This window comes from Elephas maximus, chromosome 19, assembly GCF_024166365.1.
Source record: "Elephas maximus indicus isolate mEleMax1 chromosome 19, mEleMax1 primary haplotype, whole genome shotgun sequence".
NCBI lineage: Eukaryota > Metazoa > Chordata > Mammalia > Proboscidea > Elephantidae > Elephas > Elephas maximus.
Window position 1 is genome coordinate 26,668,293 of NC_064837.1, and position 19,134 is coordinate 26,687,426.

Here is a 19,134-nt window from a genome sequence, read left to right on the forward strand (position 1 = left end):
CCAAGTCTTTTTAGGGGAAGACACTCTGCGGTCTTGCTAAAAAGAAATTTCTCAAAGGCAATGTTAATGGTCAGCAGCAAATAAACACTTTTCAAAGAAGATAAGACAAAAATGTAATTAGCACGTAGAGATAATTTTAGTACTATATTTTAAGTGGGACAAAAAAGGAGATTATTTTTCAGCTGGACTGACAGACTTGTGACCTAGCCACACTTTTTATCTTATGCCACCCACAGCACTCGATCTGCAGAATGGCTGGTGGTATTCAGGCTCCTTCCCTCGATCTTTCTCTGCAGCTGCCCTTTAAATGTAGGCATCCCTCAGAGTTCTAACCTCTGTGCCTTCTTTTCTCATGGTACACACTCTCTCTTCATAATCTTACTTATTCCCATGGGTTCACATTTGATGTGTATGCTATTTACTACCATAGCGACATCTTCAGGTACAATCTTTCTCCTAGGCATCATACCCATATTCCCAACGACCTCCTGGCATCTTCAGCGCCTCAAACTCAACAGGCCCAAAACCGAATGAACCCACTGAAGCCCACCTCTCCTCCTCTGTTTCCTCTCAGGAAGCAACACAACCATTCACCCAGTCATCCTAAATCCTTCCCTCTTCCTTCCCTCCTATATCCATGCAATTATCAAAAATGAGTGATCACTGATCAATAAAATCATCAGTAATTCTATCTTCCCAAAATTTCTTAAAAGCAGCCCTGCCTCACTTTCACCTGTCACTGCCTTTACCATTTGTCACCTGGGTTAATGCCACAATTTTCTAATCTGTCTCTTTTGTCTCCAGTCTTTAATATAGGCTCCAAACCACCGGCAATGTCATTATCAACAACAACAACAAAAGCACATCTGACTGTATAACTCTGCTGCTGAAAATACTTCAATAAGTGAATATGCCATTGTCTTCTGTTCATGATGACACCTCCTCTTCTCCCTTTGACTGTTTGATGAACTCCTCCTAGAGGAGTTATCCTTGACTCTTCCAGACAGTTAAGCACTTCCGTTTCGTGTCCCATAAGGTCTTAGATATCTTTCTGCATGTATGTCTCTCCCTCTGGGCTATGAACCCCTAAAGGCAGAATTGTTATTTACCTGACAAAAGATCTATGTTGAAGTAAGGAAACTGGTATAAAGGAAAGAAGGCAGCAAGGCAAGATCTAGGCATGACTTAATCAAAATAATTGGCTAAAGATAGGAAATACAACAACTACAAGTTCAGGGGTAAACACCAATCACATGTTTTCAAACCTTCTAAAAAGAACATGGGAATTAAATTCTATTAAGCGTGAACGCTCTGAAAAAAAATTCTAACAGACCCACAATGACCTTAAAAATAGCTGTGGTAACGGTGATTATTATTATAGAACCATTTGAGAAAAATCATTTACTCCATACTTTGTAAACGATTGTAAGTAACACTTTAATTTCACTTACCCTGGGATACCTCACTGTATATCTGTCATCCCATATTACAAACTGTCCCAAGATAAGAACATCCCAAGCACCCCACAGATGGCAAGAGGCCTGCTGGTATCCTGAGAAATCACCAACATGTTATCTGAAAGAACCACACTTAATAGGCTCCCTGGACTCCCACCTTCTCGGACTAAGTCCTCTGCAGTGTTAACTCCATGCTCTATGAGCTTCTGACAGTCATCTAGCGGCTTAATGGTCTCCTGTTCAATGGTGTCCACCTCCTGCAAAAGGGTCACCAATCGCTCATCCAGGAGCTTCTCAAGGGTTCCTTTTAAATCATTAAAATGCTGTTTGAGGACATCCCTTGTCTGTGATGCACTTTCTTTAATCTGAAAAGAAATAACATAAAAGCTCAGGATCAGAATCTCTAGAAAAGGCTAATCTATAGGCATCACCCATAATAACCTTAAGACACTACAGAACCATCATCTTTATTCATCAATAAACGATTTGTGATTATTTGTACAAACTGGCAGAATTGTACAGAACTAGCCTTCAGGTCAAACAGAAAGAGCTCAAATCCTGGTTCCATCATTCACAAACTGTATCACTTTAGTCAAGTTAATGAAGCACTCCATGCCTCAGTTTCCCTATTTGTAAAATGGGCATAATAATGCTCACCTCATGGAGTTGTGAAGATTAAGTAAAATAATCTATGTACTGCACTTGGTACAATGTCTGGCACACTGTTCTTAATAAATAAATGTTAAAAATTCTTATTATTATTTGCACAGAGTAGTAGCTCTTGGCAAGAACATGTTTCATTACAAAACATTTTAAATTAGGAGGTGATTAAAATTCATTTTATTACAAAGAAGAAATGACAGGTTAGAAAGCCACAATACAAGAAAAAAAAAAAAAACCCTTCATAGATAAAATGCCCTCATTGTGCTAAAAAGAAAACTAAGAATTTATTTAAAATTCAAAGAGGCTCAAAGAAGGCAGAGAATGTTCATGAAATCTAAACCTCTGGGACAATGACAATCTTTTTTGAGTCATGGTTCTCTCTGAGAATCTTGATGAGGGTTTACAGACCCTTTTCTTGGAAAAATGAATAATCCATACCGTAAAGAAATTTATTCAATTTCAGAGGCTTTACAAACTCCTTCAGATCCCAACCATAGCTGACCTAGAGCAATAGCTCTGAAACTTGATTTGCAAAGAAATCACCTCCGCTGCTTGTTAAAAATGAAGACTGCAGGGCTCCGTTCCAGACCTTCAAAGCCAGAATCTTGGAAGTGGGTGGGACTGGAGGAGTGTATGGATGTTTCTCGTTTTTGCCAAGCACACCTGTGATTCTGTAGCCTGTATTTTGAGAAACACTGCCCGGGGTCCACAGACCTTCAGATTAAGAATTCTTATTCAAGGGGATATGATAGGAAAATCTTAACATCTCACACATATTTTGAAAACAACTTGGCTATCTGTGTGGACTCGAGATTTAAAAAACAAAAAACACATGTAACACACAATTCATTTTCTCTCACTTAACAGGGACATTCTAACTATGAGCCAACTCCTCAGCTGAATTACAGTAAACACACGCTTTGCTTTACAGGTAACAGTTTCATCTGAAATATTATGTTTACCAACCTAACCCTTTCGCTAACTTTATCTGAGCAAAAGTTTGAGTACAAGAAAAGTCCACCAAGAAAGAAGAACATATGAAAATATGAAAAAAAAAGAAAATATGGATAAGGGATAAATACTTCAATAATTTTCAATTAATAGAGAAACCGAGAAAGCTTTCTATATACTCTCTAATACTAAAATTTAAAAGCAGACTATAAAATTGCTTTCCAGCAATGTTCACAACCATGGAACAACAAAAGATGCCCATGGCCAAGTACTACAAAGAAGCACAGAAAAAAAGAAAAACAACAACAAAAAACAGTTTGATTTGCTGGGACGGACGGATCACAGAAACAATTTTTTCTCCATTTGACATTAGTGTAGTTGCAATGGTGTTTGTGCAAGAGATAAAATAATTCCTTAAATCATAAAGAAAAAGGGAAACCCTAATTTATTTGTTAATTTATCTCTGTAAAATTACTAGAAAACTTCTGTGAAATAAACCCAAGTGAAAATGAAAACAAACAAAAAAGGCGTAAACTCAGTTGTACTTAATTTGGTTCTTCTCTCTACACCCTCAAGAATTGGGCTCTAACTGTAAGAAGCACTGACTTAAGAGCTCAGAAGAATGAAGACTTCACATAAGGGCACTGTAAGGCACTCAGCACCCCACCGCTAAGGGGAAATTCTGCAGCTGAGCACAACATCCCCACTGGCTCTTTAACGGATACGGCACACGCAGAAGTAGACTGGTTAGGTAAAGTCGGTTTCCTCTTTAGAAAGAATTCAAAAGCTCCTTCAGCTGCTGCAGAACCTATGTTTTGTTTTTGCTTCAGAATCTCAGAAAAAAAAAAAAAAGGAAGTATATGAACACAAAGCAGTGAGAGGGCTAGGGAAGGGGGAATCCATTTCTAAGCCCACCTCCTGGGCTCTCGCAGTATATCTGGTCCCTAGAATCCCAAGCATTTCTGTTTCAAATTTGATACTATCTTGAAATTGTTTTCTTCTCCCTGAAATAGTTCATAAGTTAAAGCCTCTGCCACTTTTCATCCAGTCACGTGTCTAATCAAGTTCATTTGCTTTGGCTTTATGAAAACTCATTTAAAAATGTGATTTCACTGCTGAGTGAATCAGGCTGAAAACACTTCCTGCTGTATAACATATACCTTCTTGTTGTGTGTCATCAAGTCATTTTTGACTCGTAGTGACCCTGCAGGACAGAGTAAAACTGCCCCATAGGATTTTCTAGACTGTAATCTTTACAGGAGCAGATTGCCAAGTCTTTTCTTCCACGAAGCCGCTGGTAGGTTTCAACCCCCTTGCAGTTAGCAGCTGAGCGCTTAACCATTGAGCCACCAGGGCTCCTTAACATATGTCTTGCTTCTGCATAAAGAATTGTGTAGAAGAAAACCAATCAGCCCCAAATGCTATCTATCCATCTAGGGTCAAAAACAACAGGAGTGGCTTTTAACAAAGTAAAGAAGTATACAACCAATAGACAACTTAAGGTCTCAGGAAAGAAACTGTAATATACATTGTTTATGTTGGTTAACAATGTTCTGAACCAATTTCTCCCCAAAATCTCTCCTGTAACAGACCATTAAAACTCATTTACAAAATCTCCACTGCAGCTTAATCTAATCCCAGCACAAATAGAATTAAAAAAAAAAAGTTTTAACATGAGTATGACTTCACAAAATGCCAAAGTCATCAGGTTTATACTTCAATACTAAACCACACAAAAGCCTGAGGAATATATACACTTCATGGCCACCCAAGACGACAGTGACTGATAACATTTTCCTCCAGAGCTTAGTTACCATGAAGACACAGAACCTGATTTAAGACACCTCTGGTCTTAAATGGCAACATACTGGCTGTTATACTAAGGAGCCCTGGTGGCAGAGTGGGGCCGTGGTGGCGCAGGGGTTAAGCATTTGGCTGCTAACCAAAAGGTCGACGGTTCAAATCTACCAGCCGCTCTTTGGTAATCTCATGCGGCAGTCCTACTCTGTTCTATAGGGTTGCTATGAGTCGGAATCGACTCGACAGCAGTGAGTTTGGTTTGGTGGCACAGTGGTTAAGCACTTGGCTGTGAACCAAAAGATAGTGGTTTGAACCTACCAGCCAGCCGCTCCATAGGAGAAAGATGTGGCAGTCTGCTTCTGTAAAGATTTACAGCCTTGGAAACCCTATGCGACGGTTCTACTCTGTCCTATAAGGTTGCCAAGAGTGGGGATGAACTCGATGGCAATGGGTTTCATTTTTTTTTTTTTTTAATATTAACATAGTACTCTGTGTATTTCAGGAAATTAAGTAACTGGTATATACCACTAACTCCTCTAAAACATGCATTTTTATGACTTTAGCAAAGAAGAAAAGGATTTCATCCTCTAAATTTAATCTAAGAATTAATTTTCCCACTTTCTTTGCTAATAGGAAACTAAAACTAATTTAAAATTAGAGACTGACTGTAAAAACCATTCCCCAACAAGAATATATAGATCAAAAACATAAAAGTCAAGGTAAAGATATAAACATCAACTGAAATTTAAGAAGCTAACCAAAATATTTCTTCTCAGTTCATATGAAATGTACTACATTGGCTATTTGTCTTTGCACTGACACCAGGACAGCAGTTAATAAAATAACGGCACTAAGGACAACCACACTGCAGCAGCTATCATCTACAAAGTACCTGCTGGTATGAGACCAGGTACTCACCCATGTTCTCAAACTCCACCATGATCCCATGAAGGAAGCATCTGTCGGTGACTAACACACGGGGGCTCAGGGCGATTAACATGTCTAGTAAAAGCTAGTGAAGTGACCGAGCTGGAATTCATGTTCAGCCTGATTCAAGTTGGCGCTCATAAGCACTGCTATGCTGTCCCTCTTGTCTCTTAGAGTTAAGACTTTTTTTTTATGCTTACTTGAAAACCTCCAAAAAGAAAATCTGTATCATTTGGTAGCTGATTGAACCACACCTCCTGGTATTTATGCTCTTGTGTAGCCCTCTCCCTTGAATCTGGACTGGCTCTGTGACTAGCTATAATCCATTCCAATGCAGTGGAACTGATGCTGTGCTAGCTGCAGCAACTTCTGCTTTTGTGCTCTGGGGGGTCCTCATCCACCCTGGAAGTTGAGCTATCCTGTGGGAGATACCACGTGGAAGTAGGGAGGGGTGAAGGGAGAAGAGGGGGAGATGGAAGAGAAGGACAGAGATGACCCAGCTGTGCTAGCATTCCAGTCTTGCCACCACCAAGGCTTTCTTGGACATTCCAGCCTCAGCTGCCATCTGAATGCAACCACATGAGTTGCCAAGCAAAACTAAGAGATGAACTACCCAACCCCAGTCAACCCCCAGAATTGTAAGCTAATAAAATGGTTGCTTTTTAAGTCACTAAGCTTTAGCATAGGAACACTGGTGGCAAAGTGGTTAAGCACTGGGCTGCTAATGGAAATGTTGGCAGTTCGAACCCACCAGCTGCTGTGTGAGAGAAATACGTGGGAATCTGCTTCCTTAAGATTAATCCATTGCCATCGAGTCAATTTCAACTCATGGTGACCCTACGGGGCAGAGGAGAACTGCCCCACACGGTTTCCAAGGAGCAGCTGATGGATTGGAACTGCCAACCTTTTGGTTAGCAGCCAAGCTCTTAACCACTACACCATCAGGGCTCCTCCTTAAGATTACAGCCTTGTAGTTATGAACCAACCCCTGTAAAGCCCACTACAGGCAATCCCCAAATTACAAATGAGTTTCCTTCCTAAATTTGTCTTTAAGTCGAATCTGTACATAAACTGGAACACAGTATGGTTTGTACCTAACGTCAGCTAGTCAAATGTTTATTTTAGTATATGATATGTACTTTACCTTACTATGCTTAAAAAACATTAAAGAAACACATCCAGATACACTAAAAACATCTTTAATAGAATAATACAGTAATAATAATATTTTGATGCGTGGCGCAAAGTAGCGCCTGTTTGTCATTACAAACCATTTTATCTGTCCATTGCTGTTGTCAGGTGCCATCAAGTTGGCTTCTGAATCACAGCAATCCTATGTACAACTGAATGAAACACTGCCTGGTCCTGCACCATCCTCACAACTGTTGCTATGTTTGAGTCCACTGTTGCAGCCACTGTGTCAACCCTTCTCATTGAGGGTCTTCCTCTTTTTCCCTGACCCTCTACTTTACCCAGCATGATGTCCCTCTCCAGGAACTGGTCCCTCCTTGACATGTCCAAAGTATGTGAGACAAAGTCTCGCCACCCTCGCTTCCAAAGGACATTCTGGTTGCACTTTTCCAAGACAGACCTCTTTGTTCTTCTGACAGTCCACAGTATATTCAATATTCTTCACTAACACCATAATTCAGGCATCGATTCTTCTTTGGTCTTCCTTATTCACTGTCCAGCTTTTGTATGCATGCAAAGCGACTGAAAATACCATGGCTTGGGTCAGACGCATCTTAATCCTCAAAGTGACATCTTTGTTTTTGAACAGTTTATAGAGGTTTTTTGCAGCGGATCTGCCCAATGCAATACATCATTTGATTTCCTGACTGCTGCTTCCACAGGTGTTGTTTATGGATCCAAGTAAAATAAAATCCTTGACAACTTCAATCTTTTCTCTGTTTGTACGATGTTGCTCATTGGTCCAGTTGTGAGGATTTTTATTTTCTTTCTGTTGAGATGTAATTCATCCCGAAGGCCGTGGTCTTTGACCTTCGTCATTAAGTGCTTCAAGTCCTCTTCCCTTTCAACAAGCAAGGTTATGTTACCTGCATATTGCAGGTTAAGGAGTCTTCCTCCAATCCTTATGCCCCATTCTTCTTCATACAGCCCAGCTTCTCGGATTATTTGCTCAGCATACAGATTTAATAAATATGGTAAGAGAATACAACCCTCACACCTTTCCTGATTTTAAACGACTCAGTACCCCCTTGCTCTGTTCACATGATTGCCTCTTAGTCTATGTACAGGTTCTACGCGAGCACAATTAAGTGTTCTGGAGTCCCATTCTTTGTAAAGCTACCCATAATCTGTTATGATCCACACAGTCAAATGCCTTTGCATAGTCAATAAAACACAGGTAAACATCTTTCTGGTATTCTCTTTTTTCAGCCAAGAGCCATCTAACATAAGCAGTGATATCCCTCATTCCACGTCTTCTGAATCCGGCTTGAATTTCTGGCAGATCCCTGTCGATGCACTGTTGCCACTGTTTTTGAATTACCTTCAGCAGAATTTTGCTTGTGTGTGATTATTAATGGTATTATTCGATAATTTCCACATTCTGCTGGATCACCTTTCTTTGGAATGGGCACAAATATGGATCTCTTTCAGTCAGCTGGCCAGGTAGCTGTCTTTCAATTTCTTCGCATAGGTGAGTGAGCACTTCCAGTGCTGCACCTATTTGTTGAAACATCTCAATTGGTATTCGGTTAATTCCCGGAGCCTTGTTTTTTGCCAATGCCCTTAGTGCAGCTTGGACTTCGTCCTTCAGTACCATTGGTTCTTGATCATAAATGACAGGCACAGAGGTTAGGACTTAGAACACATATTTTTTGGGGGGCATAATTCAATCTATAACATGCCACCCTTTGGCCTCCCCCAAATTCATGTTCTTGCCACATGCAAAACACATTCTCCCCAGCACATCATCCAAAAAGTCTTAACTTCAAGTCCAAAATTTCATCTTTGAATCATCTAAATCAGATATGAGTGAAGCTTTAAGCATTCTACCCCAGGGAAAAATTCCTCTTCATCTGTGAACCTGTGAAATCTTGAATACAAGTTACCTGTTTTCAAAGTACAATGGTGGACCAGGCACAAGGCAGACATTTCCATGGCAAATGGGAGAAACTGGAGGGAAAGAAGGGATAATAGGCACCAGGCAAGGCCAAAACCCAGCAGAACAAACTAAATTAGCTCTCAAGGCTTGGGAGCCCTGGTGGTACAATGGTTAAGAGCTTGGCTACTAACCAAAAAGGTCAGCAGTTTGAATCCATCAACTGCTCCTTGGAAACCTATGGAACAGTTCTACTTTGTCCAGTAGGGTGTCTACGAGTTGGAATCAACTTGATGGCAATGGGTTGGGTTTTTTTGTTTTCTCAAGGCTTAAAAATAATTCTCTCTTCTCTGAGACCACCTGGGCAATGGCCCTGCCCTCCAGTATCTGGGTGGAGGCCCCTCAGCGCTGGACTTCAGCTCCACCTTCCAGGCCCTCTTGGATGACAACTCTGCTCCCTCTGCTTTGGCGGCCCCATTCTCTTGGTCCATCTCAGTGGCAATCCCAGCTCCTCAGCCCCCGGCAGATCCCATTCTTCTGCTCCTTGGGCATGGTAGTCTCATCCCCCTGCCACATGTTAACAGCAGCCCCACACTCTGGAGTCAGCGAAGGTCTGACTCTTTTAAACCTAAAAGGCCATGACTCCAGCCGTTAAAACAGATGTAGCCCTGCTTCCTGTGCTTCTTCCAACAGTTTTGCTGATCTCTGAGCTGCTCCAGTGATGGTCCTTTAGAGGACAATAGATGTACCTCCTTTTGCCTGCTTCTTACCTGTAGAATTCCAAGAGGCCGAAAGTGTTCTGTCTTTTCATTCTTTCTCTGTCCTCTTCAGTCTAAGCTGATGGGTTTCCTGCTGTGGTAGTTGGTTAGATTCATCAGTCACAGGCTTCAGCTCTTTAACAAAAGACTGTGCAGCCATGTCCTTGGTGAAAATTCTAGGACATATATCCTTAGTTTATACAACAGAATTTTCCAAATCTTTAAGTTCTGTTTTCATTTTGCATAGTTCATTTTTAAATCCATTACTTTCATCTCGTAGTTTAGTATAAGCGGCGAGGAGAAACCACGTGGCCCCTTTTAAGATACTGCTTAGAAATCTCATCAGCCAGATATCCAAGTTCACCACTTACAAGTTTCACCTTCTACCAAACATTTGAACATAATTCAGACAAGTTCTTTGCCACTGCATAAAAAACATCTCCCTTCCTCCATTGTCTAATCATGTTTATCATGTTCTTTTAAAGTCTCACCAGAAGCACATTAATGTCCACATTTCTAGCAAAATTCTGTTGCTGGCACCATACGTATTCTCTAAGATGATAGAAACTTTCTCTATAGCCCCCCTCACTTCCTTCGGAGCCCTCACCAGAACTGCCTTTGACATCTATAATTCCACCAACAGCCTCTTCAAGGCAACGTAGGCTTTTACTATAAGGCACTTAAAACTCTTCCAGCCTCGTGAAGAGCGTGCTTCTTGGCTCAAGTAGACACATGAGACTGAATGGGCAGCTTCTGTTCAGAGGTGAGATGAAAAGGCAGAAAGGGACAAGAGCTGGCTGAATGGACACGGGAAATCCAGGGTAGAGAGGAGGAGTGTACTGTCACATTATCAGGAGAGCAACTAGGGTCACATAACAATGTGTGTATAAATTTCTTTATGAGAAACTAACTTGAACTGTAAACTTTCACTTAAAGCACAATTTAAAAAATACATATATTACGGAAAAAAAAAAACAAAAAAACAACTCTTCCAGCCTCTATCCATTACCCAATTCCAAAACAGCTTCCACATTTTAGGTATCTGTTACAGCAGTGCCCTACACTCCTGGTACCAAATTCTGCCTTAGTTATCTAGTGCTACTATAACAGAAATAACACAAGCGGGTGGGTTTAACAAACAGAAATTTATTTTCTCACAGTTTAGGAGGCCAGAGGTGCAAATTCAGCATGCTGGCTGTATGCAAAGGCTTTCTCTCTCTGTTGGCTCTGAAGGATGGTCTTTGTCTATTCAGCTCCTGGTTCCTTGGAGATCTCCATGTGTCCTGACATCCATCTTATCCCATCTCTTTTCAGCTTGATTGTTTAATCTCTTTTACATCTCAAAAGAAACTGATTCAAGATACACCCTGCACTAATTTCGCCTCATTAACATAACAAGGACATCCATTCCCAAATGGGATTATAACCACGGGTATAAATGTTAGGATTAATAACATGTATTTTGGGGGGGGACATAATTCAATCTGTAAGTTAATTATTTAGTTTTGCTTCCAGAGCTTTGTTTCCAGTGTTTTGGAGTACTTGAATCAATGCATTTTCAGCCTACCAGCAACAAATGCTCTGTGTTTCTAAAACAGGCTCTGTTCACCTCTTCATTAAAAATTAGGCTGCCCGTGGGAAAATGCTCATGATAAATACCTGATATAATGCTAACCAAAACAATCAAACAAAGGATATCAAGTTGCATATATAGCAGTATACTGTCAACTTTGTAAAACAGTACGTATAGAAAGATACATGAAAATGTTAATAATGATTATCCCTAAGTGGTAGAATCACCGGTTATTTTTAAACTGTTTCATCTGTTCTTGATATTTCCTAGCTCTACATTTAACCTTTTCTTAGGATACTATAAAAAAAAAAATTTTTTTTTTTTTTTTTTAGGATACTATAATAGGGACATTTTAAGTACTACTGTGGTAACAAATTACATTCAAACAGATTTTTGCACTGTTTTGAAAACGGGTAACAGAAGGGGAAGTGGAAGATAAAAGGAGCAATAGTAGCGTTCTTTTCTTTGCTGAGCTGCTGAGGCTTCCTGCCCTGGTTTTCTGAAAATAATTTACTTCCTCCCCTCATGAGCTCTGTATCTGTCCCAACCTATAACTAGTATTCTACGTGACTTCAAATCCTGTAGGAGTAACAATCTAAAGAAAACCTGGTAGGAATATCAACATTACCAGTTAAATCTTCAAAAAGTTATCTGAAATCAGCTATTAAAAAATGGAAACAAAACAATATAAAAGACTTGCTCATCAAACATCACAGATGTTAGGACATGCTAGGGCAAGCTATAATTAAACATCTTCTCATGGGCTTACAACTCGGGATTACTCATTTTTATATCTTTGTATAGTTCTCTAACAAACAAATGTGTTATACTTCAAACAAGTCTTCAATCTTTAGGATAAACCACCATATTTTATGAAGAGACATTTAGTTCAGATTTAACTACAGAAATTGGCAGACAGATGATGAAGTGGTAATGGTGTACCCTAAGGCAGTGAGCCTCAATCTTTCATGTGCATACATTTCACCAGGCGATCTTGTTAACTACAGATTCCTATTCAGTTGCTCTGGGGTGGGGCCTAAGATTCCACATTCCTAACAAGCTCCCAGGTAATGCCACTGCTGTGTCATGAGTCATGGGCCAGAGTTACAGTAGCAAGGATTGAAGGGACACCACTGGCTAGAGCTGAGCAGGGCATCTTCATTAGGCACCAGGATGTGGTCATTAAATACGAAAGAGCAGAGACTTGCTTTTGTCAATACCACGAGAGACACTGAGTCACTCTAACATATTCATTTTATAGAATGAAATACAACTGCCCATAGACTAGGGCACTAGCGTTTCTCCTTGTAGCATTTCACCCCCAGTACCTTAAGCTAACCCCCCTTTGATGCAGTACAAAGATGGAGATTCTGGGCTTGCAAAGCTTAGGGACCAGACCCTGGATTGTGGCAGTGCCATCAAGGTAATGCCACTCTGTGAAACTAAGTGACCAGCCGACATCACTAAGTGTGTGACATCTTGATCAGCTATCTCGACTTAGAACAAGCAGAAAGTCAACCCTGTAGAAATAGTGCAAGTGTTGAAAAACACAAGTGTTACGGATTGAACTGTGTCCCCCCAAAATATGTGTTGTAAATCCTCACTTCTATGCCTATGGTTATAATCCCACTTGGGAATGGGTCGTCTTTGTTATCTAAATGGGCAGAATTAGTGTGGGGTGTATCTTGAGTCAATCTGTTTTGAGATATAAAAGAGATCAAACAAGCAAGCTAGGAAGGGGTGGGAGAGGTGCCAAGCTACAGGAAGATCAACCAGGAGCAGAAGCTCAAAAGAAACAAGGACCTTCCTCCAGAGCCAACAGTGAGAAAAAGCGTTCCCCTAGAGCCAGCACCCTAAATTCAGACTTCTGGCCTTCTAAACTGTGAGAAAAGAAATTTGTTTGTTAAAGCCCCCCATTTGTGGTATTTCTGCTATTGCAGTAATAGATAACAAAGACAAGTTTAGCAGCACTAGATAATAAGACACAAGGGAAGTGAAATCTCAAAATAAATATACCAGAACTTAGGTTTTATTTGTTTTGTTCTTAGGGATAATAACCTAATGATCAGCCACCAAAAGCATGGTAAATCCATGAGGGTAGTGGTCTGTTTTCCTGATCACAGCACCCTAGCGCCCCACCCTAGGGCCCAGAAGTACCTCTGACCCACAGGCACCCAGTAAATATTTGAGTGCATGAACAAATGAGTACTGACAGAGAGTGGGAGTTAATTTCTTTGGTATTTACATCTTAGTATCAAGGATTCCACAGAGCTATAGAAAACTATTCTTTATGATTTCAACACTGGTCAGGCCAGGCAGGCTGTAAACATTTGATTTCCTGAAGACAACGAACATGTCTCTCAGCCTTTAGCTTATTCAAACAGTCAGAGTTTACAGTCTACTCTTGCATTCCTACACAGAACTTCCTTTTCTCTAAAAACAGAGGGTAGGGCCTTAACCACAAGACTAGAAACTGCTACATGCTGGTAGTTGTTTTTGACAGAATTTAGAAAATTTGTATTCTTCTTCCTTTTTACACTTTCATAGACATGACTTTTTTTTAATTGTGGTAAAAATACATATCACAAAACATTTGCCATTTTAAACATTTTTACATGCACAATTCAGTGGCATTAAGTATATTCACCATGCTGGGCAAACTATCACCACTAGACCTAATTTAACATAAAATAAACCTCATGAGAGCTTTTTAAACGGTCAGAAACAAAAGTAAAGATAGAAAACACGCCGAGAGTTCTCCAAAAGGCTAAATACAGAGTTACCATATGACCCAGCAATTCCTCGCCTTGGTACAGGTAGTTTCGGACTTATGATGGGGTTCTATTCTGACATAAGTTGGTTCTGATGTTAAGTCAAATGCCTTTTTTTTTTTTAGTTTTCATAATTACTGCCTTTTTAAAAATCTGTAGCTTTATAAATCCGATCTTTATTTGTCTTTGAATATCTAAGAATGATAACATAGCAAATTACACACTGCAACGTTGTATGTAGTACACATTACTAACAATAAGATGTACAAAAAAAACAAACAGATGGTCATAAGTACGGTTCATCATAATTTGAATACCTTGTAAGTCAGGGACTACCTGTACGTACCCCAAGAGAACTGCAAACAGATGTCTACACAAAAACCTGTACATGAATGTTCATGGCAGCATTATTCATAATGGCCAAAAAGTATAAACAATCCAAACGTCCATCAACTGATGAATGGATCGATAAAATGTGGTAGAGCCATATAACGGAATACTACTCAAACATAAAAAGGAATGAAGTACTGATACATGCTATGACATGGATGAACCTTGAAATATCATGCTAGATGAAAGGAGTGAGACACAAAAAACCACATACTACATGATTCCATTTACATGAAATGACCAGAATAGGCAAATATATTATAGAGACAAAAATCAGGTTAGTGGTCGCTGGGAGGGGTGACTGCTAATGGGAAGGGGTTTCTTTTTGGGATGATGAAACTGTTCTGGAATTAGATAGAGGTAATGGTTGCATAGCTTTACAAATACACAAAAACCCACTGAACTGTGTATTTTAAAGCATGAATTTTATGCTATGTGAATCATACCTCAACACAAAAAATGACATAAGGAAATAAAATCAGCTAGGAAAAAATATGCACAAATGTGAAGCATCCCTCCCTCTCTGGTCTTCTCACTCTTCTCCCAGGCGAAATCTTTGACCAAAAAGCCGTAACATTTATGTAGTTATTCTGAAAAGGACTGGAACTCTAAAAATATCCTAACCACTAGACAAAAGCAGCTGCTTATTTTGATAACACTTTTGTAACACAGACCTTCCTTAAAATGCAAGTTGACAGAGGGCTTATTCTACAAACTCAGAAGTGTACAATCCACTAGAATTAGCTTTGAGGAGACACTGTTGTAACTGGCACCGGCACACATTTCAGTTCACAAAAAAGAACTTTTATTATTCAGTCTAGTTAGAAGGCAATGTCATCACGAACCTAAGTGTGATGGATGGTCTCCTAGTGTTTTCTGTCTCAAGTCCAAGAAGACAACGGGCCTCAAAAACAAACAATAACAAAAAATAACCTATACTAAACTACATTAAATTACAGAAAAGTACACCCTGTATTTAAATTATTGGATATAAAATTTAAAAGAATATGGGTATGGAAATCAAATGCTGCATCATCTACGAAGAGATCACACTAAATTTTTTAAAAGATGCCTTCAATATCACGCAAGAAATTAATAAGCACTACCCCCAGGTATTAACCTCATCCATTCGGTGTCAACTCCACTGCTGTGTAACTGCAGACTTAAACAACAGCCATGCTCATATATAAGATAACTTAATTGGCTTAAACATTAGTCATATAAAAAATAAGAAAAACCTTTTGCCATCGAGTCGATTCTGACTCATAGCGACCCTACAGGACAGAGCAGAACTGCCCCCATAGGATTTCCAAAGATTGGCTGGTAGATTCGAACTGCCCACCTCTTGGTTAGCAGCCAAGCTCTTAACCACTATACCACCAGGGTTCCTATATCTTAACTGGCTTAAACCTTAGTCATATAGTAAGACGTATTTTAAGCTCTCTCTTTTGAACAACATCCTAGATTTAGAACCTTTCTTCTGTAATAGCAGAAGGAATAATGCAGATGTTTTCAAATGAAAATCAATATGAGTGCATTTTAAGGCCTGAAAAGCATTCACCAAATCAGGAGAACCATACCTAGATTCTGTCCCCAGTTTTGCTACTACAATATGAATGATGTATGGCCTACACCAGCTCTACAAGGATGGATGACAGGTTTTTGTTTTTTTTTTTAAATATATAAAAGCCAAAGAAAGCATGGTGAGTGTCCCTAATAATGGGAGCATGCAAAGCCAATCATTACAACACTATTCTACCAACTGTACTTTTCAAATTCAATGTAACATGGAAGTTACTAGGATGACAGTATCGATTAATATCAAACGTGACCTAGAGAAATTCAGATGGAATCTTACTCAGAAAGTATTTATTAAGCACCTATGTCAACAGTAACCTGTCCTATCACACACTGGCGGTAGGTTGTAATCTTTTTCTGTAAATGTTTAAGGGCGTCAAGAGACCATGTGGCTTTCCTTTATCTTTGATAACCCTGTCCCCACTGGAAAAGATAACTGTGCCACTTGAAAGTATATTTAGCGTCCCCTTTCAGCACTGGTCTCTTTCAATCTGTTTTTCCGTATTCCTGCACCTCTGTATTTGCTCCATCAAACATTTCATTTTTCTTCTTCTGCTCTTCCAACACAGTTTTCACCTTCACTTTGAATTCTAAATCATCTCGAATGGGATTATTCTAATTTTTTTCAAACAATGCATTCAAGATCATGTGAGATATTACTAGGTACTACTTTCAGACACTAACCCCATTCATTTAGCGTTAACATTGTTTCTCAACCCCTACCTCTCCCGCTCTTTAGACTTCCCCTTCCAATACCCATTCTGTCTCCAGCTTTAGCTCTCCCTAAGTCACATGCCTGCCCCACATTTTCCTCAGGCTCTCTAAAATCAACTCCCATCCCCAAGGCAGGTTTTCCTAAATAAGGTCCACCTCCCCCAACTCTCTTCATTCATCACTGCCCTCCGGGAGCTCCTAGGATTTTGCTCGGGTCTCACACCCCTAGCTCTCCCCAACCGCGGACCCCACCCCTGTGTCGTCCATCATCGCTCCACACAGCATAGGGAACGCCCCTCACGCGTCCCTTCGACCCCCAAACATGCCCCTTCCCCTAAGACCCCCGCAGCACCCACCTACCCCTGCTCCCAGACCTACCAGGTCTCCTCTCACCTTTAGGGCCCCTTTCCTGCACCCCTCAGAGTCTTTGGACACTCCCGCCCCTCGAGGTCCTCACTCCCTCGCCCACCCTCTCCGCACCCCACGCCTTCGCCCGGGCCCGCAGCGCCCCTTGGGGCGCGGCCCGCCGACCTGCCTCCGCGCCTCCCGCAGCCCCTGCAGCCTCTGGCCCAGCTCGCGCCGGTAGCTCTGCGCCGCCTCCACGTTCTCACGGGCCTCCTGCAGCAGCAGCTCGGGCTCCAGCTCCATGGCCCGCCTCGTCCTGCCGCACGGCCGGCGGCTCCGGGCGCGGGCTCCTGACTGTCCCGGCCGCTGCCGAGCCGCCCGGCGCGGCCTCTCGCAGGCGGAAGCGCCGCCACGCCCCGCCCCGCGGCGGCCTTGATTGACGGCCTTGATTGACGCCCGGCGCGCAGGGCTTCCAGCCACAGGGGCGTCGCGGGCAGAGTCGGCGTCCGCCGCGAGCGGGCTCCCAGCAGAGCCCCGCGCGCTGTGCTTCCTCGGGAAGTACGTGGCGGCGTGCGAAGATTAATAACTAACACTGCCTGAGTGCTTTCCTCCTCTAGTCTCAGTCTGGCCTCACTAACAATCCTATTTGTATCTCCATTTCACAGCAAAGAAGCTGAGGGACAAAGAGGTGAATCAACTTTCCCAAGTCCCCAGGATTTAAATTCAAATCTGACTCCAGCGCCCTGGCTCTTAATTCGTCATTATACTACCCCCCTAGTAAATGAGCAGGAGTCCCTGGTTGGCGCAAATGGGTAAGCACTGGACCACTAAAGTCAAGGTCTCTGATGCAAACCTACCCAGAGGCGCCTGGGAGGTAAGTAAGACCTGGCCATCTACTTCCAAAAGGTCAGAGTCTGGAAAACACTATGAAGCGGTTCCACTCTGCACACATGTGGTCTCCGTGAGTCTGAACTGCTCTACAGCCACTAACAATAAATGAGCATCCTACCAGAGGCAGGCATTTTCTGAGGTTATTATGAACCAGACACACACCAGACAAGGACCCCATCACCCAGAAGCTCACAGACTAATGAGAAAGCCAAGTCAAACTGAAGACCAAAAATACAGTAGTACTGGCATAAATCTAAGACATTGGTCTGTAGACTTTTTCTGTAAGAGCTAGACAATAAATATTTCGGACTTTGAGGGTCATAAGGTCTCTGTGGCAACTACTCAACTCTGTTGTAGCAGGAAAGCAGCCACAATGAACAAATGGGCATGGCCATGTGTAAACAAAACTTGATTTATGAACTCTGAAATCTGAATTTCCTGTAACCCTCACCTATGGCAAATACTCTTTTCATTTTTGTTCCAACTATTTAAAAAGAAAAAAAAATTCTTAGTCCACAGGCCGCACAAAAACAGGTAGTGGGCTGGATTTGCCTGTGGGCCATAGTTTGCCCACCCCAGGACTAAGATGTCAGAACTGACAGTTGCCTCAGTCAGGACCAGAGACAAAACTCGATTTGCTCAAGATTATTCAGTGAATTTGTACTATAGGCTAGATTCCAGTTTTTCTGGGTCAGGCTAAGGTTCTATTAAGTAAATGACCCCAACACTTGCAAATAGAAAAGTTTTCGACAGGGAAGTGTTTCTAGAGAAAGTGGACATTAGCTTTATCCTTAAGATAAGGTACCCTGGCACTTAGGTACTCAACAAGTATCTGTAGGTATTAATTGAAGTATTAATAACTAGTAAAAATGGGGAAAGGCACCCCAGGTAGGAAAACATGAATTGAGTAAGGGTATAAGGACCTGAAGATGGAAATATGAGTAGTTTGAGAAAGACAGAGGGCACCAGTTTGGCTGGAAAGGGAGAACTGAACTAGGAGATGAACTTAAGAGAGAAGGGCCATGGAGTTCAGGTTAAAATTTTTTAACCTTAATGAGTAGACATTAAAAGATTTTTGTTTAGAACAACTAAATAAACCTATAACAAAAGAAGAGGTAATTAAAAAACTCCCAAAAAAGAAAAGCCCTGGCCCAGACGGCTCACTGCAGAGTTCTAGCAAACTTTCAGAGAAGAGTTAATACCACTACTACTAAAGGTATTTCAGAGCTTAGAAAAGGATGGAATATTC

At 41.1% G+C, this 19,134-nt stretch overlaps 1 protein-coding gene across 1 annotated transcript in view; it reads right to left on the reverse strand.

Annotated features, from left to right (window-relative positions):
- CRLF3 (cytokine receptor like factor 3) overlaps window positions 1-17,399 on the reverse strand; it is a 43,326-nt gene extending 25,927 nt beyond the window's left edge. The window contains exons 1-2 of the mRNA XM_049859670.1: window positions 17,181-17,399; window positions 1,615-1,822 (exon numbers count right to left, since the gene is read on the reverse strand). Of these exons, the coding sequence (XP_049715627.1) occupies window positions 1,615-1,822; window positions 17,181-17,297 (325 nt within the window). The 5' untranslated portion in view covers window positions 17,298-17,399. The remainder of the gene's footprint in view (window positions 1-1,614; window positions 1,823-17,180) is intronic.
- Window positions 17,400-19,134: the final 1,735 nt, after the last annotated feature.